Consider the following 24,271-nt stretch of genomic DNA (forward strand, 5'->3'; position numbering starts at 1 on the left):
CACACAGCTGTGCCCCCCACACTACACAGTACAGGGGTCCTGCGGGGGCTGCAGATACCAGTGATGTCAGTACACACAGCTGTGCCCCCCACACTACACAGTACAGGGGTCCTGCGGGGGCTGCAGATACCAGTGATGTCAGTACACACAGCTGTGCCCCCACACTACACAGTACAGGGGTCCTGCGGGGGCTGCAGATACCAGTGATGTCAGTACACACAGCTGTGCCCCCACACTACACAGTACAGGGGTCCTGCGGGGGCTGCAGATACCAGTGATGTCAGTATACACAGCTGTGCCCCCACACTACACAGTACAGGGGTCCTGCGGGGGCTGCAGATACCAGTGATGTCAGTACACACAGCTGTGCCCCCCACACTACACAGTACAGGGGTCCTGCGGGGGCTGCAGATACCAGTGATGTCAGTACACACAGCTGTGCCCCCACACTACACAGTACAGGGGTCCTGCGGGGGCTGCAGATACCAGTGATGTCAGTACACACAGCTGTGCCCCCACACTACACAGTACAGGGGTCCTGCGGAGGCTGCAGATACCAGTGATGTCAGTACACACAGCTGTGCCCCCATACTACACAGTACAGGGGTCCTGCGGGGGCTGCAGATACCAGTGATGTCAGTACACACAGCTGTGCCCCCACACTACACAGTACAGGGGTCCTGCAGATACCAGTGATGTCAGTACACACAGCTGTGCCCCCCACACTACACAGTACAGGGGTCCTGCGGGGGCTGCAGATACCAGTGATGTCAGTACACACAGCTGTGCCCCCCACACTACACAGTACAGGGGTCCTGCGGGGGCTGCAGATACCAGTGATGTCAGTACACACAGCTGTGCCCCCACACTACACAGTACAGGGGTCCTGCGGGGGCTGCAGATACCAGTGATGTCAGTACACACAGCTGTGCCCCCACACTACACAGTACAGGGGTCCTGCGGGGGCTGCAGATACCAGTGATGTCAGTACACACAGCTGTGCCCCCACACTACACAGTACAGGGGTCCTGCGGGGGCTGCAGATACCAGTGATGTCAGTATACACAGCTGTGCCCCCACACTACACAGTACAGGGGTCCTGCGGGGGCTGCAGATACCAGTGATGTCAGTACACACAGCTGTGCCCCCCACACTACACAGTACAGGGGTCCTGCGGGGGCTGCAGATACCAGTGATGTCAGTACACACAGCTGTGCCCCCACACTACACAGTACAGGGGTCCTGCGGGGGCTGCAGATACCAGTGATGTCAGTATACACAGCTGTGCCCCCACACTACACAGTACAGGGGTCCTGCGGGGGCTGCAGATACCAGTGATGTCAGTACACACAGCTGTGCCCCCCCACTACACAGTACAGGGGTCCTGCGGGGGCTGCAGATACCAGTGATGTCAGTACACACAGCTGTGCCCCCACACTACACAGTACAGGGGTCCTGCGGAGGCTGCAGATACCAGTGATGTCAGTACACACAGCTGTGCCCCCACACTACACAGTACAGGGGTCCTGCGGGGGCTGCAGATACCAGTGATGTCAGTACACACAGCTGTGTCCCCACACTACACAGTACAGGGGTCCTGCGGGGGCTGCAGATACCAGTGATGTCAGTACACACAGCTGTGTCCCCACACTACACAGTACAGGGGTCCTGCGGAGGCTGCAGATACCAGTGCTGTCAGTACACACAGCTGTGCCCCCACACTACACAGTACAGGGGTCCTGCGGGGGCTGCAGATACCAGTGATGTCAGTACACACAGCTGTGCCCCCATACTACACAGTACAGGGGTCCTGCGGGGGCTGCAGATACCAGTGATGTCAGTACACACAGCTGTGCCCCCACACTACACAGTACAGGGGTCCTGCGGAGGCTGCAGATACCAGTGATGTCAGTACACACAGCTGTGCCCCCACACTACACAGTACAGGGGTCCTGCGGGGGCTGCAGATACCAGTGATGTCAGTACACACAGCTGTGTCCCCACACTACACAGTACAGGGGTCCTGCGGAGGCTGCAGATACCAGTGATGTCAGTACACACAGCTGTGCCTCCACACTACACAGTACAGGGGTCCTGCGGGGGCTGCAGATACCAGTGATGTCAGTACACACAGCTGTGCCTCCCCACTACACAGTACAGGGGTCCTGCGGGGGCTGCAGATACCAGTGATGTCAGTACACACAGCTGTGCCCCCCACACTACACAGTACAGGGGTCCTGCGGGGGCTGCAGATACCAGTGATGTCAGTACACACAGCTGTGCCCCCCACACTACACAGTACAGGGGTCCTGCGGGGGCTGCAGATACCAGTGATGTCAGTACACACAGCTGTGCCCCCACACTACACAGTACAGGGGTCCTGCGGGGGCTGCAGATACCAGTGATGTCAGTACACACAGCTGTGCCCCCACACTACACAGTACAGGGGTCCTGCGGAGGCTGCAGATACCAGTGCTGTCAGTACACACAGCTGTGCCCCCACACTACACAGTACAGGGGTCCTGCGGAGGCTGCAGATACCAGTGCTGTCAGTACACACAGCTGTGCCCCCACACTACACAGTACAGGGGTCCTGCGGAGGCTGCAGATACCAGTGCTGTCAGTACACACAGCTGTGCCCCCACACTACACAGTACAGGGGTCCTGCGGGGGGCTGCAGATACCAGTGATGTCAGTACACACAGCTGTGCCCCCACACTACACAGTACAGGGGTCCTGCGGGGGGCTGCAGATACCAGTGATGTCAGTACACACAGCTGTGCCTCCACACTACACAGTACAGGGGTCCTGCGGGGGCTGCAGATACCAGTGATGTCAGTACACACAGCTGTGCCCCCACACTACACAGTACAGGGGTCCTGCGGGGGCTGCAGAAACCAGTGATGTCAGTACACACAGCTGTGCCCCCACACTACACAGTACAGGGGTCCTGCGGAGGCTGCAGATACCAGTGCTGTCAGTACACACAGCTGTGCCCCCACACTACACAGTACAGGGGTCCTGCGGGGGGCTGCAGATACCAGTGATGTCAGTACACACAGCTGTGCCCCCACACTACACAGTACAGGGGTCCTGCGGGGGGCTGCAGATACCAGTGATGTCAGTACACACAGCTGTGCCTCCACACTACACAGTACAGGGGTCCTGCGGGGGCTGCAGAAACCAGTGATGTCAGTACACACAGCTGTGCCCCCCCACTACACAGTACAGGGGTCCTGCGGGGGCTGCAGATACCAGTGATGTCAGTACACACAGCTGTGCCCCCACACTACACAGTACAGGGGTCCTGCGGGGGCTGCAGATACCAGTGATGTCAGTACACACAGCTGTGCCCCCCCACTACACAGTACAGGGGTCCTGCGGGGGCTGCAGATACCAGTGATGTCAGTACACACAGCTGTGCCCCCCCACTACACAGTACAGGGGTCCTGCGGGGGCTGCAGATACCAGTGATGTCAGTACACACAGCTGTGCCTCCACACTACACAGTACAGGGGTCCTGCGGAGGCTGCAGATACCAGTGATGTCAGTACACACAGCTGTGCCCCCACACTACACAGTACAGGGGTCCTGCGGGGGCTGCAGATACCAGTGATGTCAGTACACACAGCTGTGCCCCCACACTACACAGTACAGGGGTCCTGCGGGGGCTGCAGATACCAGTGATGTCAGTACACACAGCTGTGCCTCCACACTACACAGTACAGGGGTCCTGCGGGGGCTGCAGATACCAGTGATGTCAGTACACACAGCTGTGCCTCCACACTACACAGTACAGGGGTCCTGCGGGGGCTGCAGATACCAGTGATGTCAGTACACACAGCTGTGCCCCCCACACTACACAGTACAGGGGTCCTGCGGGGGCTGCAGATACCAGTGATGTCAGTACACACAGCTGTGCCCCCACACTACACAGTACAGGGGTCCTGCGGGGGCTGCAGATACCAGTGATGTCAGTACACACAGCTGTGCCTCCACACTACACAGTACAGGGGTCCTGCGGGGGCTGCAGATACCAGTGATGTCAGTACACACAGCTGTGCCCCCCACACTACACAGTACAGGGGTCCTGCGGGGGCTGCAGATACCAGTGATGTCAGTACACACAGCTGTGCCCCCACACTACACAGTACAGGGGTCCTGCGGAGGCTGCAGATACCAGTGCTGTCAGTACACACAGCTGTGCCTCCCCACTACACAGTACAGGGGTCCTGCGGAGGCTGCAGATACCAGTGATGTCAGTACACACAGCTGTGCCTCCCCACTACACAGTACAGGGGTCCTGCGGGGGCTGCAGATACCAGTGATGTCAGTACACACAGCTGTGCCCCCACACTACACAGTACAGGGGTCCTGCGGGGGCTGCAGATACCAGTGCTGTCAGTACACACAGCTGTGCCTCCACACTACACAGTACAGGGGTCCTGCGGGGGCTGCAGATACCAGTGATGTCAGTACACACAGCTGTGCCCCCCACACTACACAGTACAGGGGTCCTGCGGGGGCTGCAGATACCAGTGATGTCAGTACACACAGCTGTGCCTCCACACTACACAGTACAGGGGTCCTGCGGGGGCTGCAGATACCAGTGATGCCAGTACACACAGCTGTGTCCCCACACTACACAGTACAGGGGTCCTGCGGGGGCTGCAGATACCAGTGATGTCAGTACACACAGCTGTGCCCCCACACTACACAGTACAGGGGTCCTGCGGGGGCTGCAGATACCAGTGATGTCAGTACACACAGCTGTGCCCCCACACTACACAGTACAGGGGTCCTGCGGGGACTGCAGATACCAGTGATGTCAGTACACACAGCTGTGCCCCCACACTACACAGTACAGGGGTCCTGCGGGGGCTGCAGATACCAGTGATGTCAGTACACACAGCTGTGCCCCCCACACTACACAGTACAGGGGTCCTGCGGGGGCTGCAGATACCAGTGATGTCAGTACACACAGCTGTGCCCCCCACACTACACAGTACAGGGGTCCTGCGGGGGCTGCAGATACCAGTGATGTCAGTACACACAGCTGTGCCCCCACACTACACAGTACAGGGGTCCTGCAGATACCAGTGATGTCAGTACACACAGCTGTGCCCCCACACTACACAGTACAGGGGTCCTGCAGATACCAGTGATGTCAGTACACACAGCTGTGCCCCCACACTACACAGTACAGGGGTCCTGCGGGGGCTGCAGATACCAGTGACGTCAGTACACACAGCTGTGCTCCCCCACTACACAGTACAGGGGTCCTGCGGGGGCTGCAGATACCAGTGATGTCAGTACACACAGCTGTGCCCCCACACTACACAGTACAGGGGTCCTGCGGGGGCTGCAGATACCAGTGATGTCAGTACACACAGCTGTGCCCCCCCACTACACAGTACAGGGGTCCTGCGGGGGCTGCAGATACCAGTGATGTCAGTACACACAGCTGTGCCCCCCCACTACACAGTACAGGGGTCCTGCGGGGGCTGCAGATACCAGTGATGTCAGTACACACAGCTGTGCCCCCACACTACACAGTACAGGGGTCCTGCGGGGGCTGCAGATACCAGTGATGTCAGTACACACAGCTGTGCCTCCACACTACACAGTACAGGGGTCCTGCGGGGGCTGCAGATACCAGTGATGTCAGTACACACAGCTGTGCCCCCACACTACACAGTACAGGGGTCCTGCGGGGGCTGCAGATACCAGTGATGTCAGTACACACAGCTGTGCCCCCCACACTACACAGTACAGGGGTCCTGCGGGGGCTGCAGATACCAGTGATGTCAGTACACACAGCTGTGCCCCCACACTACACAGTACAGGGGTCCTGCGGGGGCTGCAGATACCAGTGATGTCAGTACACACAGCTGTGCCTCCACACTACACAGTACAGGGGTCCTGCGGGGGCTGCAGATACCAGTGATGTCAGTACACACAGCTGTGCCCCCCACACTACACAGTACAGGGGTCCTGCGGGGGCTGCAGATACCAGTGATGTCAGTACACACAGCTGTGCCCCCACACTACACAGTACAGGGGTCCTGCGGAGGCTGCAGATACCAGTGCTGTCAGTACACACAGCTGTGCCTCCCCACTACACAGTACAGGGGTCCTGCGGGGGCTGCAGATACCAGTGATGTCAGTACACACAGCTGTGCCCCCACACTACACAGTACAGGGGTCCTGCGGAGGCTGCAGATACCAGTGATGTCAGTACACACAGCTGTGCCTCCCCACTACACAGTACAGGGGTCCTGCGGGGGCTGCAGATACCAGTGATGTCAGTACACACAGCTGTGCCCCCACACTACACAGTACAGGGGTCCTGCGGGGGCTGCAGATACCAGTGCTGTCAGTACACACAGCTGTGCCTCCACACTACACAGTACAGGGGTCCTGCGGGGGCTGCAGATACCAGTGATGTCAGTACACACAGCTGTGCCCCCCACACTACACAGTACAGGGGTCCTGCGGGGGCTGCAGATACCAGTGATGTCAGTACACACAGCTGTGCCTCCACACTACACAGTACAGAGGTCCTGCGGAGGCTGCAGATACCAGTGATGTCAGTACACACAGCTGTGCCTCCCCACTACACAGTACAGGGGTCCTGCGGGGGCTGCAGATACCAGTGATGTCAGTACACACAGCTGTGCCCCCCACACTACACAGTACAGGGGTCCTGCGGGGGCTGCAGATACCAGTGATGTCAGTACACACAGCTGTGCCTCCACACTACACAGTACAGGGGTCCTGCGGAGGCTGCAGATACCAGTGATGTCAGTACACACAGCTGTGCCTCCCCACTACACAGTACAGGGGTCCTGCGGGGGCTGCAGATACCAGTGATGTCAGTACACACAGCTGTGCCCCCACACTACACAGTACAGGGGTCCTGCGGGGGCTGCAGATACCAGTGATGTCAGTACACACAGCTGTGCCTCCACACTACACAGTACAGGGGTCCTGCGGAGGCTGCAGATACCAGTGATGTCAGTACACACAGCTGTGCCCCCACACTACACAGTACAGGGGTCCTGCGGGGGCTGCAGATACCAGTGCTGTCAGTACACACAGCTGTGCCTCCACACTACACAGTACAGGGGTCCTGCGGGGGCTGCAGATACCAGTGATGTCAGTACACACAGCTGTGCCCCCCACACTACACAGTACAGGGGTCCTGCGGGGGCTGCAGATACCAGTGATGTCAGTACACACAGCTGTGCCCCCACACTACACAGTACAGGGGTCCTGCGGGGGCTGCAGATACCAGTGATGTCAGTACACACAGCTGTGCCTCCACACTACACAGTACAGGGGTCCTGCGGGGGCTGCAGATACCAGTGATGTCAGTACACACAGCTGTGCCCCCACACTACACAGTACAGGGGTCCTGCGGGGGCTGCAGATACCAGTGATGTCAGTACACACAGCTGTGCCCCCACACTACACAGTACAGGGGTCCTGCGGGGGCTGCAGATACCAGTGATGTCAGTACACACAGCTGTGCCCCCCACACTACACAGTACAGGGGTCCTGCGGGGGCTGCAGATACCAGTGATGTCAGTACACACAGCTGTGTCCCCACACTACACAGTACAGGGGTCCTGCGGGGGCTGCAGATACCAGTGATGTCAGTACACACAGCTGTGCCCCCCACACTACACAGTACAGGGGTCCTGCGGGGGCTGCAGATACCAGTGATGTCAGTACACACAGCTGTGCCCCCACACTACACAGTACAGGGGTCCTGCGGGGGCTGCAGATACCAGTGATGTCAGTACACACAGCTGTGCCCCCCACACTACACAGTACAGGGGTCCTGCGGGGGCTGCAGATACCAGTGATGTCAGTACACACAGCTGTGCCCCCACACTACACAGTACAGGGGTCCTGCGGGGGCTGCAGATACCAGTGATGTCAGTACACACAGCTGTGCCCCCACACTACACAGTACAGGGGTCCTGCGGGGGCTGCAGATACCAGTGATGTCAGTACACACAGCTGTGCCCCCACACTACACAGTACAGGGGTCCTGCGGGGGCTGCAGATACCAGTGATGTCAGTACACACAGCTGTGTCCCCACACTACACAGTACAGGGGTCCTGCGGGGGCTGCAGATACCAGTGATGTCAGTACACACAGCTGTGCCCCCACACTACACAGTACAGGGAACCTGCGGGGGCTGCAGATACCAGTGATGTCAGTACACACAGCTGTGCCTCCACACTACACAGTACAGGGGTCCTGCGGGGGCTGCAGATACCAGTGATGTCAGTACACACAGCTGTGCCCCCCCACACTACACAGTACAGGGGTCCTGCGGGGGCTGCAGATACCAGTGATGTCAGTACACACAGCTGTGCCCCCACACTACACAGTACAGGGGTCCTGCGGGGGCTGCAGATACCAGTGATGTCAGTACACACAGCTGTGCCCCCCACACTACACAGTACAGGGGTCCTGCGGGGGCTGCAGATACCAGTGATGTCAGTACACACAGCTGTGCCCCCACACTACACAGTACAGGGGTCCTGCGGGGGCTGCAGATACCAGTGATGTCAGTACACACAGCTGTGCCTCCACCCTACACAGTACAGGGGTCCTGCGGGGGCTGCAGATACCAGTGATGTCAGTACACACAGCTGTGCCCCCCCACACTACACAGTACAGGGGTCCTGCGGGGGCTGCAGATACCAGTGATGTCAGTACACACAGCTGTGCCCCCACACTACACAGTACAGGGGTCCTGCGGGGGCTGCAGATACCAGTGATGTCAGTACACACAGCTGTGCCCCCCACACTACACAGTACAGGGGTCCTGCGGGGGCTGCAGATACCAGTGATGTCAGTACACACAGCTGTGCCCCCACACTACACAGTACAGGGGTCCTGCGGGGGCTGCAGATACCAGTGATGTCAGTACACACAGCTGTGCCCCCACACTACACAGTACAGGGGTCCTGCGGGGGCTGCAGATACCAGTGCTGTCAGTACACACAGCTGTGCCCCCACACTACACAGTACAGGGGTCCTGCGGGGGCTGCAGATACCAGTGATGTCAGTACACACAGCTGTGTCTCCACACTACACAGTACAGGGGTCCTGCGGGGGCTGCAGATACCAGTGATGTCAGTACACACAGCTGTGCCCCCACACTACACAGTACAGGGGTCCTGCGGGGGCTGCAGATACCAGTGCTGTCAGTACACACAGCTGTGCCCCCCACACTACACAGTACAGGGGTCCTGCGGGGGCTGCAGATACCAGTGATGTCAGTACACACAGCTGTGCCTCCACACTACACAGTACAGGGGTCCTGCGGGGGCTGCAGATACCAGTGCTGTCAGTACACACAGCTGTGCCCCCCACACTACACAGTACAGGGGTCCTGCGGGGGCTGCAGATACCAGTGATGTCAGTACACACAGCTGTGCCCCCCACTACACAGTACAGGGGTCCTGCGGGGGGCTGCTGATACCAGTGATGTCAGTACACACAGCTGTGCCTCCACACTACACAGTACAGGGGTCCTGCGGGGGCTGCAGATACCAGTGATGTCAGTACACACAGCTGTGCCCCCACACTACACAGTACAGGGGTCCTGCGGGGGCTGCAGATACCAGTGATGTCAGTACACACAGCTGTGCCCCCACACTACACAGTACAGGGGTCCTGCGGGGGCTGCTGATACCAGTGATGTCAGTACACACAGCTGTGCCCCCACACTACACAGTACAGGGGTCCTGCGGGGGCTGCAGATACCAGTGATGTCAGTACACACAGCTGTGCCCCCACACTACACAGTACAGGGGTCCTGCGGGGGCTGCAGATACCAGTGATGTCAGTACACACAGCTGTGCCCCCACACTACACAGTACAGGGGTCCTGCGGGGGCTGCAGATACCAGTGATGTCAGTACACACAGCTGTGCCCCCACACTACACAGTACAGGGGTCCTGCGGGGGCTGCAGATACCAGTGATGTCAGTACACACAGCTGTGCCTCCACACTACACATTACAGGGGTCCTGCGGGGGCTGCAGATACCAGTGATGTCAGTACACACAGCTGTGCCCCCACACTACACAGTACAGGGGTCCTGCGGGGGCTGCAGATACCAGTGATGTCAGTACACACAGCTGTGTCTCCACACTACACAGTACAGGGGTCCTGCGGGGGCTGCAGATACCAGTGCTGTCAGTACACACAGCTGTGCCCCCCACACTACACAGTACAGGGGTCCTGCGGGGGCTGCAGATACCAGTGATGTCAGTACACACAGCTGTGCCCCCCACTACACAGTACAGGGGTCCTGCGGGGGCTGCAGATACCAGTGATGTCAGTACACACAGCTGTGCCCCCACACTACACAGTACAGGGGTCCTGCGGGGGCTGCAGATACCAGTGATGTCAGTACACACAGCTGTGCCTCCACACTACACAGTACAGGGGTCCTGCGGGGGCTGCAGATACCAGTGATGTCAGTACACACAGCTGTGCCCCCACACTACACAGTACAGGGGTCCTGCGGGGGCTGCAGATACCAGTGATGTCAGTACACACAGCTGTGTCTCCACACTACACAGTACAGGGGTCCTGCGGGGGCTGCAGATACCAGTGCTGTCAGTACACACAGCTGTGCCCCCCACACTACACAGTACAGGGGTCCTGCGGGGGCTGCAGATACCAGTGATGTCAGTACACACAGCTGTGCCCCCCACTACACAGTACAGGGGTCCTGCGGGGGCTGCAGATACCAGTGATGTCAGTACACACAGCTGTGCCCCCACACTACACAGTACAGGGGTCCTGCGGGGGCTGCAGATACCAGTGATGTCAGTACACACAGCTGTGCCCCCACACTACACAGTACAGGGGTCCTGCGGGGGCTGCAGATACCAGTGATGTCAGTACACACAGCTGTGCCCCCACACTACACAGTACAGGGGTCCTGCGGGGGCTGCAGATACCAGTGATGTCAGTACACACAGCTGTGCCTCCACACTACACATTACAGGGGTCCTGCGGGGGCTGCAGATACCAGTGATGTCAGTACACACAGCTGTGCCCCCACACTACACAGTACAGGGGTCCTGCGGGGGCTGCAGATACCAGTGATGTCAGTACACACAGCTGTGTCTCCACACTACACAGTACAGGGGTCCTGCGGGGGCTGCAGATACCAGTGCTGTCAGTACACACAGCTGTGCCCCCCACACTACACAGTACAGGGGTCCTGCGGGGGCTGCAGATACCAGTGATGTCAGTACACACAGCTGTGCCCCCCACTACACAGTACAGGGGTCCTGCGGGGGCTGCAGATACCAGTGCTGTCAGTACACACAGCTGTGTCTCCACACTACACAGTACAGGGGTCCTGCGGGGGCTGCAGATACCAGTGCTGTCAGTACACACAGCTGTGCCCCCCACTACACAGTACAGGGGTCCTGCGGGGGCTGCAGATACCAGTGATGTCAGTACACACAGCTGTGCCCCCACACTACACAGTACAGGGGTCCTGCGGGGGCTGCAGATACCAGTGATGTCAGTACACACAGCTGTGCCCCCACACTACACAGTACAGGGGTCCTGCGGAGGCTGCAGATACCAGTGATGTCAGTACACACAGCTGTGCCCCCACACTACACAGTACAGGGGTCCTGCGGGGGCTGCAGATACCAGTGATGTCAGTACACACAGCTGTGCCCCCACACTACACAGTACAGGGGTCCTGCGGGGGCTGCAGATACCAGTGATGTCAGTACACACAGCTGTGCCCCCCACACTACACAGTACAGGGGTCCTGCGGGGGCTGCTGATACCAGTGATGTCAGTACACACAGCTGTGCCCCCACACTACACAGTACAGGGGTCCTGCGGGGGCTGCAGATACCAGTGATGTCAGTACACACAGCTGTGCCCCCACACTACACAGTACAGGGGTCCTGCGGGGGCTGCAGATACCAGTGACGTCACTGTCTGAGTCTCGCCTCCCATTGGTGGATTTTTCCTGACCCCCAGCTATCAGCCTCCATCTTGCTCCTCCCGGGAGCGGGCAGTTCCGGGTCGCATTTCGCCGCCGCCCCGATTTCTCCGCCTCGTGATTTATTACCTCAGAGTTGTGGTCACAATCCGGAGGCGCCGACGCGCAACCAACCAACTGCCGAGCTGCAGCCACGTGATGCGCCGGAAGCACGTGCGGAGCGCGGGAACTGAGAGGGCGTGACAGGTGAGAACACGTGACCCGGAGAGCCGGCGGTAGAGCGTCCACATACCGGCGTGTGTGTACGGCGCCTGCGCGCACTGCTGCCTTCTCGCCTCCATGTTGGTAGTTGTGACGGCAGCGGGGGTCTCGGGTTTTGTTCTTATTTGTTCTCTTTGTCTTATTTCCTGTAGCCACTTCCTTTAATTTATTAACATGCAAGTCGTCCTGAGACCTCCCCCTCCTCTCACCGCCCCTCCCCCTCCTCTCACCGCCCCTCCCCCTCCGCTCACCGCCCCTCCCCCTCCGCTCACCGCCCCTCCCCCTCCGCTCACCGCCCCTCCGCTCACCGCCCCTCCCCCTCCGCTCACCGCCCCTCCCTCTCCTCTCACCGCCCCTCCCCCTCCTCTCACCGCCCCTCCCCCTCCGCTCACCGCCCCTCCCCCTCCGCTCACCGCCCCTCCCCCTCCGCTCACCGCCCCTCCCCCTCCTCTCACCGCCCCTCCCCCTCCTCTCACCGCCCCTCCCCCTCCGCTCACCGCCCTTCCCCCTCCGCTCACCGCCCCTCCCCCACCGCTCACCGCCCCTCCCCCACCGCTCACCGCCCCTCCCCCTCCTCTCACCGCCCCTCCCCCTCTGCCCACCGCCCCTCCCCCTCCGCTGTCCGCCCCTCCCCTCCTCTCACCGCCCCTCCCCCTCCGCTCACCGCCCCTCCCCCTCCGCTCACCGCCCCTCCCTCTCCTCTCACCGCCCCTCCCTCTCCTCTCACCGCCCCTCCCCCTCCGCCCACCGCCCCTCCCCCTCCGCTGTCCGCCCCTCCCCTCCTCTCACTGCCCCTCCCCCTCCGCTCACCGCCCCTCCCCCTCCGCTCACCGTTCCTCCCTCTCCTCTCACCGCCCCTCCCCCTCCGCTCACCGCCCCTCCCCCTCCGCTGTCCGCCCCTCCCCTCCTCTCACTGCCCCTCCCCCTCCTCTCACCTCCCCCTCCTCTCACCGCCCCTCCCTCTCCGCTGACCTCCCCTCACCCTCCGCTGACCTCCCCTCCCCCTCCGCTGACCACCCCTCCCCCTCCTCTCACCGCCCCTCCCCCTCCGCTGACCTCCCCTCCCCCTCCGCTGACCTCCCCTCCCCCTCCGCTGACCACCCCTCCCCCTCCTCTCACCGCCCCTCCCCCTCCGCCCACCGCCCCTCCCCCTCCGCTCACCGCCCCTCCCCCTCCGCTCACCGCCCCTCCCTCTCCTCTCACCGCCCCTCCCCCTCCGCTCACCGCCCCTCCCCCTCCGCTGTCCGCCCCTCCCCTCCTCTCACTGCCCCTCCCCCTCCTCTCACCTCCCCCTCCTCTCACCGCCCCTCCCCCTCCGCTGACCTCCCCTCCCCCTCCGCTGACCACCCCTCCCCCTCCTCTCACCACCCCTCCCCCTCCGCTCACCGCCCCTCCCCCTCCGCTGTCCGCCCCTCCCCTCTCACCGCCCCTCCGCTGACCGCCCCTCCCCCTCCTCTCACCGCCCCTCCCCCTCCTCTCACCTCCCCTCCCCCTCCTCTCACCGCCCCTCCCCCTCCACTGACCTCCCCTCCGCTGACCGCCCCTCCCCCTCCACTGACTGCCGCTTCTCCTTTCCCCGCTCCTCTTTTCCTTTGCTGCCCGACTCTCTTTTCCTCGGCTGGCTGCCGCTCCTCTTTTCCTCGGCTGGCTGCCGCTCCTCTTTTCCTCGGCTGGCTGCCGCTCCTCTTTTCCTCGGCTGGCTGCCGCTCCTCTTTTCCTCGGCTGCCGCTCCTCTCTTCCGCGGCTGGCTGCCGCTCCTCTTTTCCTCGGCTGGCTGCCACCCCTCTTTTCCTCGGCTTGCGGACTCTCTTTTCCTCGGCTGGCGGGACTCTTTTCCTCGGCTGGCGAACTTTCTTTTCCTGCACAACATAAAGAAGGATTTTTCCAGCGTCTCCAGGAGATAAAATAATAATTGCTTTATTGAGAATATAAAATCTTCATACCATCAGGTAAAAACGACATAAAGAGGCGTATGGAGGGGAGCAATTTCCTACGCGTTTCACCCTGAAAGGGCTTAATCATGGAATGCTTCAGGGTGAAACGCGTAGGAAACTGCTCCCCTCCATACGCCTCTTTATGTCGTTTTTACCTGATGGTATGAAGATTTTATATTCTCAATAAAGCAATTATTATTTTATCTCCTGGAGACGTTGGAAAAATCCTTCTTTATGTTGTGCATGCACTATACACCCGGGTCAGGGTGTTTCCGTGCGTCGGAGGTGTGATCAGGAGTGAAGAGGGGTGAGCTGAATACTTCTTGTTTGTGTAACTTTCTTTTCCTCGGCTGGCACATTCTCTTTTCCTCGGCTGGCTGCCGCTCCTCTTTTCCTCGGGTGGCTGCCGCTCCTCTTTTCCTCGGGTGGCTGCCGCTCCTCTTTTCCTCGGCTGGCTGCCGCTCCTCTTCCTCGGCTGGCTGCCGCTCCTCTTTTCCTCGGCTGGCAAACTTTCTTTTCCTCGGCTGGCTGCCGCTCCACTTTTCCTCGGCTGGCAAACTTTCTTTTCCTCGGCTGGCTGCCGCTCCTCTTTTCCTCGGCTGGCTGCCGCTCCTCTTTTCCTCGGCTGGCTGCCGCTCCTATTTTCCTCGGCTGGCTGCCGCTCCTATTTTCCTCGGCTGGCTGCCGCTCCTATTTTCCTCGGCTGGCTGCCGCTCCTCTTTTCCTCAGCTGGCTGCCGCTCCTCTTTTCCTCGGCTGGCAGACTTTTTTCCTCGGCTGGCAGAATCTTTTCCTCGGCTGGCTGCCGCTCCTCTTTTCCTCGGCTGGCAGACTTTTCCTCGGCTGGCTGCCGCTCCTCTTTTCCTCGGCTGGCAGACTTTTTTTCTCGGCTGGCAGACTCTTTTCCTCGGCTGGCTGCCGCTCCTCTTTTCCTCGGCTGGCTGTCGCTCCTGTGCTGTCGCTCCTGTGCTGTTTGGCGCTTTCCTCGGCTGGCTGCCGCTCCTCTTTTCCTCGGCTGGCTGCCGCTCCTCTTTTCCTCGGCTGGCTGCCGCTCCGCTTTTCCTCGGCTGGCAGACTTTTTTCCTCGGCTGGCAGAATCTTTTCCTCGGCTGGCTGCCGCTCCTCTTTTCCTCGGCTGGCTGCCGCTCCTCTTTTCCTCGGCTGGCTGCCGCTCCTCTTTTCCTCGGCTGGCAGACTTTTTTTCTCGGCTGGCAGACTCTTTTACTCGGCTGGCTGCCGCTCCTCTTTTCCTCGGCTGGCTGCCGCTCCGCTTTTCCTCGGCTGGCAGAATCTTTTCCTCGGCTGGCTGCCGCTCCTCTTTTCCTCGGCTGGCTGCCGCTCCTCTTTTCCTCGGCTGGCAGACTTTTTTTCTCGGCTGGCAGACTCTTTTCATAGAATCATAGAATCGTAGAGTTGGAAGGGACCTCCTGGGCCATCTGGTCCAACCCCCTGCTCAAAGCAGGATTCGCTAAATCATCCCAGTCAGATGTCTGACCAGCCTCTGTTTGAAGACTTCCATTGAAGGAGAACTCACCACTTCTCGTGGCAGCCTGTTCCACTCATTGATCACTCTAACTGTCAAAAAGTTTTTTCTAATATCTAATCTGTGTCTCCTCCCATTCAGTTTCATCCCATTGCTTCTAGTCTTTCCTTGTGCAAATGAGAATAAAGTTGATCCTTCTACAATGTGACAGCCCTTTAGATATTTGTAGACAGCTATTAAGTCTCCTCTCAGTCTTCTCTTTTGCAAACTAAACATTCCCAAATCCTGCAACCTTTCCTCATAAGACAGGGTTTGCAGACCGGTCACCATTCTGGTCGCTCTTTTCTGAACTTGCTCCAGTTTGTTGATGTCTTTTTTAAAATGTGGTGCCCAAAACTGGACACAATATTCCAGATGAGGTCTGACCAAAGAGGAGTAGAGGGAAATAATGACTTCACGTGATCTAGACTGTATGCTTCTGTTAATACATCCTAGAATTGCATTTGCCTTTTTTGCTGCTGCATCACACTGTTGACTCATATTCAGTCTGTGATCTATTAGTATACCCAAGTCTTTTTCACATGTGCTGTCACTTAGCCCTATTCCTCCCATTCTATATATGCTTTTTTCATTTTTATTGCCCAGATGTAGTACTTTGCATTTCTCCCTGTTAAAAACCATTCTGTTAGTTGCTGCCCACTTCTCCAGTTTATTTATATCTTTTTGAATCCTCTCTCTCTCTTCTCTAGTATTAGCTATCCCTCCTAGCTTTGTGTCATCAGCAAATTTAATCAGTTTACCCTCAATTCCTTCATCTAAATCGTTGATAAAGATGTTGAACAATACAGGGCCCAGGACAGAGCCCTGTGGTACCCCACTTGAGACATTCTTCCAACTGGATGTGCAGTTTTCCTCGGCTGGCTGCCGCTCCTCTTTTCCTCGGCTGGCTGTCGCTCCTGTGCTGTCGCTCCTGTGCTGTTTGGCGCTTTCCTCGGCTGGCTGCCGCTCTTCCCCTCTGTCGATGGCCTCTTCATCCCTTTTTGTCCTCTTGAAATATCCGAGCTCTGATGGACTTTGGTCAGTTAGTGACTGCAGCAGCACTTTTTAGCCTGTGGCCTTGTGGGGTGGCAGTAAAGAGCTGTGTGGTGGAGCAGTGGTCACATGCGGCTGGCCCTGATACGATCTGGGCATTGTTGTCCCTCCCTGTAAAGCTGCGGCAGTCGTCCTCTCTGTAGAGGTCACGCCTGCCGTCTCGTCCGTCCTTGCTGGATCAACTCGTAACTATTATAAGTCTGTTATAGAAAAGCCGCTCCCCAAGTGGCTGTGTGCGGTCCCGAGGGTCTCTGTTCCTCCTGCGTGCGATCCCAACGGTCTTTGTGCGGTCCCAGGGGTCTCTATGCCGCCCGAGTGTGGTCCTGGAGGTCTCTGTGCCTTCCATGTGTGGTCCTGGGGGTCTCTGTGCCTTCCATCCCGGGGTCTCTGTGCCTTCCATGTGTGGTCCTGGGGTCGCTGCACCTGCTGCGTGCGGTCCCGGGGGTCTCTGTGCCTTCCATCCCGGGGGTTTCTCTGCCTTCCATGTGTGGTCCTGGGGTCTCTGTGCCTGCTGCTTGCGGTCCTGGGGGTCTCTGTGCCTTCCATGTGTGGTCCTGGGGGTCTCTGCACCTGCTGCATGCGGTCCTGGGGGTCTCTGTGCCTTCCATGTGTGGTCCTGGGGGTCTCTGCACCTGCTGCATGTGGTCCTGGGGGTCTCTGCCTTCCATGTGTGGTCCTGGGCGTCTCTGTGCCTTCCATGTGTGGTCCTGGGGGTCTCTGCACCTGCTGCATGCGGTCCTGGGGGTCTCTGTGCCCTCCTTGTGTGGTCCTGGGGGTCTAGGCACCTGCTGCATGCGGTCCTGTGGGTCTCTGTGCCTTCCGTGTGTGGTCCTGGGGATCTCTGTGCCTTCCATGTGCGGTCCTGGGGGTCTCTGTGCCTTCCATGTGTGGTCCTGGGGGTCTCTGCACCTGCTGCATGCGGTCCTGGGGGTCTCTGTGCCCTCCATGTGTGGTCCTGGGGGTCTCTGCACCTGCTGCATGTGGTCCTGGGGGTCTCTGTGCCTTCCATGTGTGGTCCCGGGGGTCTCTGCACCTGCTGCATGCAGTCCTGGGGGTCTCTGCGCCTGCTGCGTGCGGTGCTGGGGGTCTCTACGCCTGCTGCGTGCAGTGCTGGGGGTCTCTGCGCCTGCTGCGTGCGGTGCTGGGGGTCTCTGCGCCTGCTATGTACGGTCCTCGGAGTCTCTGCACCTGCTGCGTGTGGTCCTGGGGGTCTCTGCACCTGCTGCGTGCGGTCCTGGGGGTCTCTGCACCTGCTGTGTGCGGTCCTGGGGGTCTGTGCTCCTGCTGTGTGCGGTCCTGGGGGTCTGTGCACCTGCTGTGTGCGGTACTGGGGGTCTGTGCACCTGCTGTGTGCGGTCCTGGGGGTCTGTGCACCTGCTGTGTGCGGTCCTGGGGGTCTCTGTGCCTTCCGTGTGTGGTCCTGGGGGTCTCTGCCTTCTATGTGTGGTCCTGGGGGTCTGTGCACCTGCTGCATGCAGTCCTGGGGGTCTGTGCACCTGCTGTGTTCGGTCCCGGGGGTCTGTGCACCTGCTGTGTGCGGTCCCGGGGGTCTCTGTGCCTTCCGTGTGTGGTCCTGGGGGTCTCTGCCTTCTATGTGTGGTCCTGGGGGTCTGTGCACCTGCTGCATGCAGTCCTGGGGGTCTGTGCACCTGCTGTGTTCGGTCCCGGGGGTCTGTGCACCTGCTGTGTGCGGTCCCGGGGGTCTGTGCACCTGCTGTGTGCGGTCCCGGGGGTCTGTGCACCTGCTGTGTGCGGTCCCGGTGCTGTGTGCGGTCCCGGGGGTCTGTGAACCTGCTGCGTGCGGTCCCGGGGGTCTGTGCACCTGCTGCGTGCGGTCCCGGGGGTCTGTGCACCTGCTGTGTGCGGTCCCGGGGGTCTCTGCACCTGCTGTGTGCAGTCCCGGGGTCTCTTTCTGCGTAATGTTTTTGTTTTCTTCTCTCATCTGAGTGCCTTTATCCAGGAGCTGCAGGGTTAATGTGTCTCATTTGCATAATGACTTTATGGTGAGATTTATGTGTGAACTTTGTGTTTTATGATTTTGCAGATCAATGACAGAAAGAAGCACACAAGGCGGCCTGAGGTGAGCGCGGCGTGACTCTGCTGTGCGCCCATTGTGTCAACCCTCTCTCTGTTCATCCTCCTGCCCGTCCGGCCCTCTGTTTTTCTGTCCGCCTGTCTCTCCCTCTGTCCATCCGGCCCTCTGTTTTCTTGTCCAGCGCTCTGTTTTCCTGTCCGCCTTTCTTTCCCTCTGTCCATCCGATCCTCTGTTTTCCTGTCCGCCTGTATCTCCTTCTGTCCGTCCAGCCCTCTGTTTTCTTGTCCGCCTAACCCTCTCTCTGTCCGTCCTCCTGTCCGTTTGGCCCTCTGTTTTCCTGTCCGCCTGTCTCTCCTTCTGTCCGTCCGGCCCTCTGTTTTCCTGTCCGCCTGTCCCTCCCTCTGTCCGTCCTTCCTCCTTCTGTCGGTCCGGCCCTCTGTTTTCCTGTCCTCCTGTCTCTCCCTCTGTCCGTCCGGCCCTCTGTTTTTCTGTCCGCCTGTCTCTCCCTCTGTCCGTCCTTCCTTCTGTCGTTCCAGCCCTCTGTTTTCCTGTCTGCCTGTCTCTCCTTCTGTCCGTCCGGCCCTCTGTTTTCCTGTCCGCCTTTCTCTTCCTCTGTCCGTCCGGCCCTCTGTTTTCTTGTCTGCCTGTCTCTTCCTCTGTGCGTCCGGCCCTCTGTTTTCTTGTCTGCCTGTCTCTTCCTCTGTCCGTCCGGCCCTCTGTTTTCCTGTCCACCTGTCTCTCCCTCTGTCCGTTCGGCCCTCTGTTTTCCTGTCCACCTGTCTCTCCCTCTGTCCGTTCGGCCCTCTGTTTTCCTGTCCGCCTGTCCCTCCCCCTGTCCGTCCTTCCTCCTACTGTCCGTCCGGCCCTCTGTTTTCTTGTCTGCCTGTCTCTTCCTCTGTCCGTCCGGCCCTCTGTTTTCTTGTCTGCCTGTCTCTTCCTCTGTCCGTCCGGCCCTCTGTTTTCTTGTCTGCCTGTCCCTCCCTCTGTTTTCCTGTCCACCTGTCTCTTCCTCTGACTGTCCGGCCCTCTGTTTTCCTGTCCGCCTGTCTCTCCCTCTGACTGTCTGGCCCTCTGTTTTCCTGTCCGCCTGTCTCTCCCTCTGTCCGTCCGGCCCTCTGTTTTCCTGTCCGCCTGTCTCTCCCTCTGTCCGGTCGGCCCTCTGTCTTCCTGTCCGCCTGTCTCTCCCTCTGTCCGGTCGGCCCTCTGTCTTCCTGTCCGCCTGTCTCTCCCTCCGTCTGGCCCTCTGTCTTCCTGTCCCATGCCCCTCCCTCTGTCGGTCGGCCCTGTTTTCCTGTCCGCCTGTCTCTCCCTCTGTCCGTCCGGCCCTGTGTCTTCCTGTCCCCTGCCCCTCTCCCCATCCATCCTTCTGTCCGTCCGGCCCTGTGTCTTCCTGTCCCCTGCCCCTCTCCCCATCCATCCTTCTGTCCGTCCGGCCCTGTGTCTTCCTGTCCCCTGCCCCTCTCCCCATCCATCCTTCTGTCCGTCCGGCCCTCTGTCTTCCTGTCCCCTGCCCCTCTCCCCATCCATCCTTCTGTCCGTCCGGCCCTGTGTCTTTCAGTCTGTCTGGTTCTCCCTCCTTCCATTCCTTTGCTTCCGTCCTGGCGTCCCGGTGCAGTGGGGGTATTTCAGGACCCCCTTGCTCTCATACCTGACTGAGTGACTTTCCTCTGTAGACGACCTCTGACTGTTTTCTGCCCACTGAAGCTGGAGGAGAACCGTACAGTGGAGCAGCCAATCACAGAGCAGGATCCTCTCATTCCTGGCCAATCACAGAGCAGGTAATAAGCGTCCACAAGATGCGGCCCCCGATCGTATCTCCTGCATGTGGATCTGGGCTTTATAGAGATAAATCTGCGGGGCTTAACTTATATGGGGGGCACTGTGGGGGGCATAGCTTATATGGGGGGGCATAGCTTATATGGGGGGGCTCTGTGGGGGGCACAGCTTATATGGGGGGGCTCTGTGGGGGGCATAGTTTATATGGGGAGGCTCTGTGGGGGGCATAGCTTATATGGGGGGGGCTCTGTGGGGGGCATAGCTTATATGGGAGGGCTCTGTGGGGGGCATAACTTACAGTATATGGGGGGCACTGTGGGGGGCATAGCTTATATGGGGGGGCTCTGTGGGGGGCATAGCTTATATGGGGGGGCTCTGTGGGGGGCATAGCTTATATGGGGGGGCTCTGTGGGGGGCATAGCTTATATGGGGGGCATAGCTTATATGGGGGGCTCTGTGGGGGGCACATCTTATATGGGGGGGCTCTGTGGGGGGCATAGCTTATATGGGGAGGCTCTGTGGGGGGCATAGCTTATATGGGGGGGCTCTGTGGGGGGCATAGCTTATATGGGGGGGCTCTGTGGGGGGCATAGCTTATATGGGGGGCACTGTGGGGGGCATAGCGTATATGGGGGGCTCTGTGGGGGGCATAGCTTATATGGGGGGGCTCTGTGGGGGGCATAGCTTATATGGGGGGGCTCTGTGGGGGGCATAGCTTATATGGGGGGCTCTGTGGGGGGCATAGCTTATATGGGGGGGCTCTGTGGGGGGCATAGCTTATATGGGGGGCTCTGTGGGGGGCATAGCTTATATGGGGGGGCATAGCTTATATGGGGGGGCTCTGTGGGAGGGCATAGCTTATATGGGGGGCTCTGTGGGGGGCATAGCTTATATGGGGGGGCTCTGTGGGGGGCATAGCTTATGTGGGGGGGCATAGCTTATATGGGGGGGCTCTGTGGGGGGCATAGCTTATATGGGGGGGCTCTGTGGGGGGCATAGCTTATATGGGGGGGCTCTGTGGGGGGCATAGCTTATATGGGGGGCTCTGTGGGGGGCATAGCTTATATGGGGGGGCATAGCTTATATGGGGGGGCTCTGTGGGAGGGCATAGCTTATATGGGGGGGCTCTGTGGGAGGGCATAGCTTATATGGGGGGCTCTGTGGGAGGGCATAGCTTATATGGGGGGCTCTGTGGGGGGCATAGCTTATATGGGGGGGCTCTGTGGGGGGCATAGCTTATGTGGGGGGGCATAGCTTATATGGGGGGGCTCTGTGGGGGGCATAGCTTATATGGGGGGGCTCTGTGGGGGGCATAGCTTATATGGGAGGGCTCTGTGGGGGGCATAGCTGATATGGGGGGCTCTGTGGGGGGGCATAACTTATATGGGGGGCTCTGTGGGGGGGCATAACTTATATGGGGGGCTCTGTGGGGTGGCATAACTTATATGGGGGGGCTCTGTGGAGGGCATAGCTTATATGGGAGGACTCTGGAGGGCATAGCTTATATGGGGGGGCTCTGTGGGGGGCATAGCTTATATGGGGGGGCTCTGTGGGGGGCATAGCTTATATGGGAGGGCTCTGTGGGGGCATAGCTGATATGGGGGGCTCTGTGGGGGGGCATAACTTATATGGGGGGCTCTGTGGGGTGGCATAACTTATATGGGGGGGCTCTGTGGAGGGCATAGCTTATATGGGAGGACTCTGGAGGGCATAGCTTATATGGGGGGGCTCTGTGGGGGGCATAGCTTATGGGGGGGCTCTGTGGGGGGCATAGCTTATATGGGAGGACTCTGGAGGGCTTAGCTTATATGGGAGGACTCTGTGGGGGGCATAGCTTATATGGGGGGCTCTGTGGAGGGCATAGCTTATATGGGGGGCTCTGCGGGGGGCATAGCTTATTTGGGGGGGGCTCTGTGGGGGGCATAGCTTATGGGGGGGGCTCTGTGGGGGGCATAGCTTATATGGGGGCTCTGTGGGGGGCATAGCTTATATGGGGGGGCTCTGTGGAGGGCATAGCTTATATGGGGGCTATGTGGGGGGCATAGCTTATATGGGAGGACTCTGTGGAGGGCATAGCTTATATGGGAGGACTCTGTGGGGGGCATAGCTTATATGGGGGGCTCTGTGGAGGGCATAGCTTATATGGGGGGCTCTGTGGGGGGCATAGCTTATGTGGGGGGGCTCTGTGGAGGGCATAGCTTATGTGGGGGGGCTCTGTGGGGGGCATAGCTTATATGGGGGGCTCTTGGGGGGGCATAGCTTATATGGGGGGCTCTGTGGGGGGGCATAGCTTATATGGGGGCTCTGTAGGAGACATAGCTTATATGGGGGGGCTCTGGGGGGGGCATAGCTTATATGGGGGGGCTCTGGGGGGGGCATAGCTTATATGGGGGGCTCTGTGGGGGGCATAGCTTATATGGGGGGGCTCTGTGGGGGGGGGCATAGCTTATATGGGGGGCTCTGTGGGGGGCATAGCTTATATGGGGAGGCTCTGTGGGGGGCATAGCTTATATGGGGGAGGCTCTGTGGGGGGCATAGCTTATATGGGGGAGCTCTGTGGGGGGCATAGCTTATATGGGGGGCTCTGTGGGGGGGCATAGCTTATATGGGGGGGCTCTGTGGGGGGCATAGCTTATATGGGGAGGCTCTGTGGGGGGCATAGCTTATATGGGGAGGCTCTGTGGGGGGCATAGCTTATATGGGGGAGCTCTGTGGTGGGCATAGCTTATATGGGGGCTCTGTAGGGGACATAGCTTATATGGGGGGGCTCTGTGGGGGGACAGTATCTTTCAGGGGCTCTTTCGAAGGGACACTCTATATTTGGAGGGACACATTGTGGGATAGTTTATATTTGGGAGGGCTCGATGGGGGGATAGTGTGTCTTTGAGGTGGGCTCTGTCGAAGGGATAGTTTATATCTGGGGGCTCCCATAATTTGGGGGTCTCTCTGCAGATCAGGCGTACGTTGTGTGATGTCACCTCTCGCCGTGGTGTCTTCCAGTGCAGAGAAGATGGAGGTGGATGGCCGCTCACTGCTGACACACGCCCTCGTCGCCCTCTTTGGAATGGGATCCTGGGTGTCGGTGAACTCCTTGTGGGTGGAGCTTCCCGTTGTAGTGAAAGAGCTCCCAGAAGGTGAGTGCTCGTGAGCTCCTCCCCCGCGGAGCCTGCCATGTATGAGACCCCCTATTCTGTCAGTCATGATGAGAGAGAGGACCCAGCAACCAGCCCCCCGTCTCAGCTTCCTGCATGTTGCCCCTTTTGACTTTGGGGATGGTAGATAATTGGGGTCTGCAGTTTTCAGTCTTCTGACTCTGATGAGGAAATTTAAGAACCATTCACATCTAGAGCTGCAGTATGACCGGCGGCCACTAGATGGTGTCACAGTGTCATAGAAAACATCATTATAGCGAATTTGTCAGCGCAGCTGTAGATAAGCCCCCAATCTGACCGGAAAGATAAGAAAAATAACTTTTATTATACTCACCGGGCGGCGGTCCGGTTCGATGAGTGTCGCTGGTCTGGGTCTGGCGCTACCCATTTTCCTGTGACGCCACCCTCCTGCTTGTTTCATAGCTCCCAGCATCGCACTTCTGCGCAGGCGTACGTCTCTTCCCTGTTGAGGTAGAGTAAACTACTGCAGTGCTGTAGATAAGCCCTGAAAGGCAGTGGCCACATCTTA

At 59.2% G+C, this 24,271-nt stretch overlaps 2 protein-coding genes across 6 annotated transcripts in view; one reads left to right on the forward strand and one right to left on the reverse strand.

Moving 5' to 3' along the window:
• Positions 1-12,407, reverse strand: part of FBXL6 (F-box and leucine rich repeat protein 6) — an 81,982-nt gene extending 69,575 nt beyond the window's left edge. The window contains exon 1 of one of the 3 annotated variants that reach the window (XM_073556526.1): positions 12,303-12,407. Coding sequence is in view for 1 of the 3 variants with exons in the window: in XM_073556523.1 (XP_073412624.1) it covers positions 11,992-12,024 (33 nt within the window). In the remaining 2 variants the exon portion in view is untranslated. Of the gene's footprint in view, positions 1-11,991; positions 12,040-12,139; positions 12,266-12,302 lie in introns of those variants that run through there. The other 2 variants (XM_073556524.1, XM_073556523.1) reach the window with 2 other exon arrangements.
• The window catches only part of SLC52A2 (solute carrier family 52 member 2), a 122,015-nt gene continuing 109,861 nt past the window's right edge, over positions 12,118-24,271 (forward strand). The window contains exons 1-4 of one of the 3 annotated variants that reach the window (XM_073556527.1): positions 12,118-12,256; positions 18,824-18,859; positions 20,488-20,592; positions 23,591-23,724. In XM_073556527.1, the coding sequence (XP_073412628.1) occupies positions 18,828-18,859; positions 20,488-20,592; positions 23,591-23,724 (271 nt within the window). In that variant the 5' untranslated portion in view covers positions 12,118-12,256; positions 18,824-18,827. The other 2 variants (XM_073556528.1, XM_073556529.1) reach the window with 2 other exon arrangements.

This window comes from Dendrobates tinctorius, unplaced genomic scaffold (genome assembly GCF_039654945.1).
Source record: "Dendrobates tinctorius isolate UK_male_01 unplaced genomic scaffold, ASM3965494v1 ptg000235l, whole genome shotgun sequence".
NCBI classification, from domain to species: domain Eukaryota; kingdom Metazoa; phylum Chordata; class Amphibia; order Anura; family Dendrobatidae; genus Dendrobates; species Dendrobates tinctorius.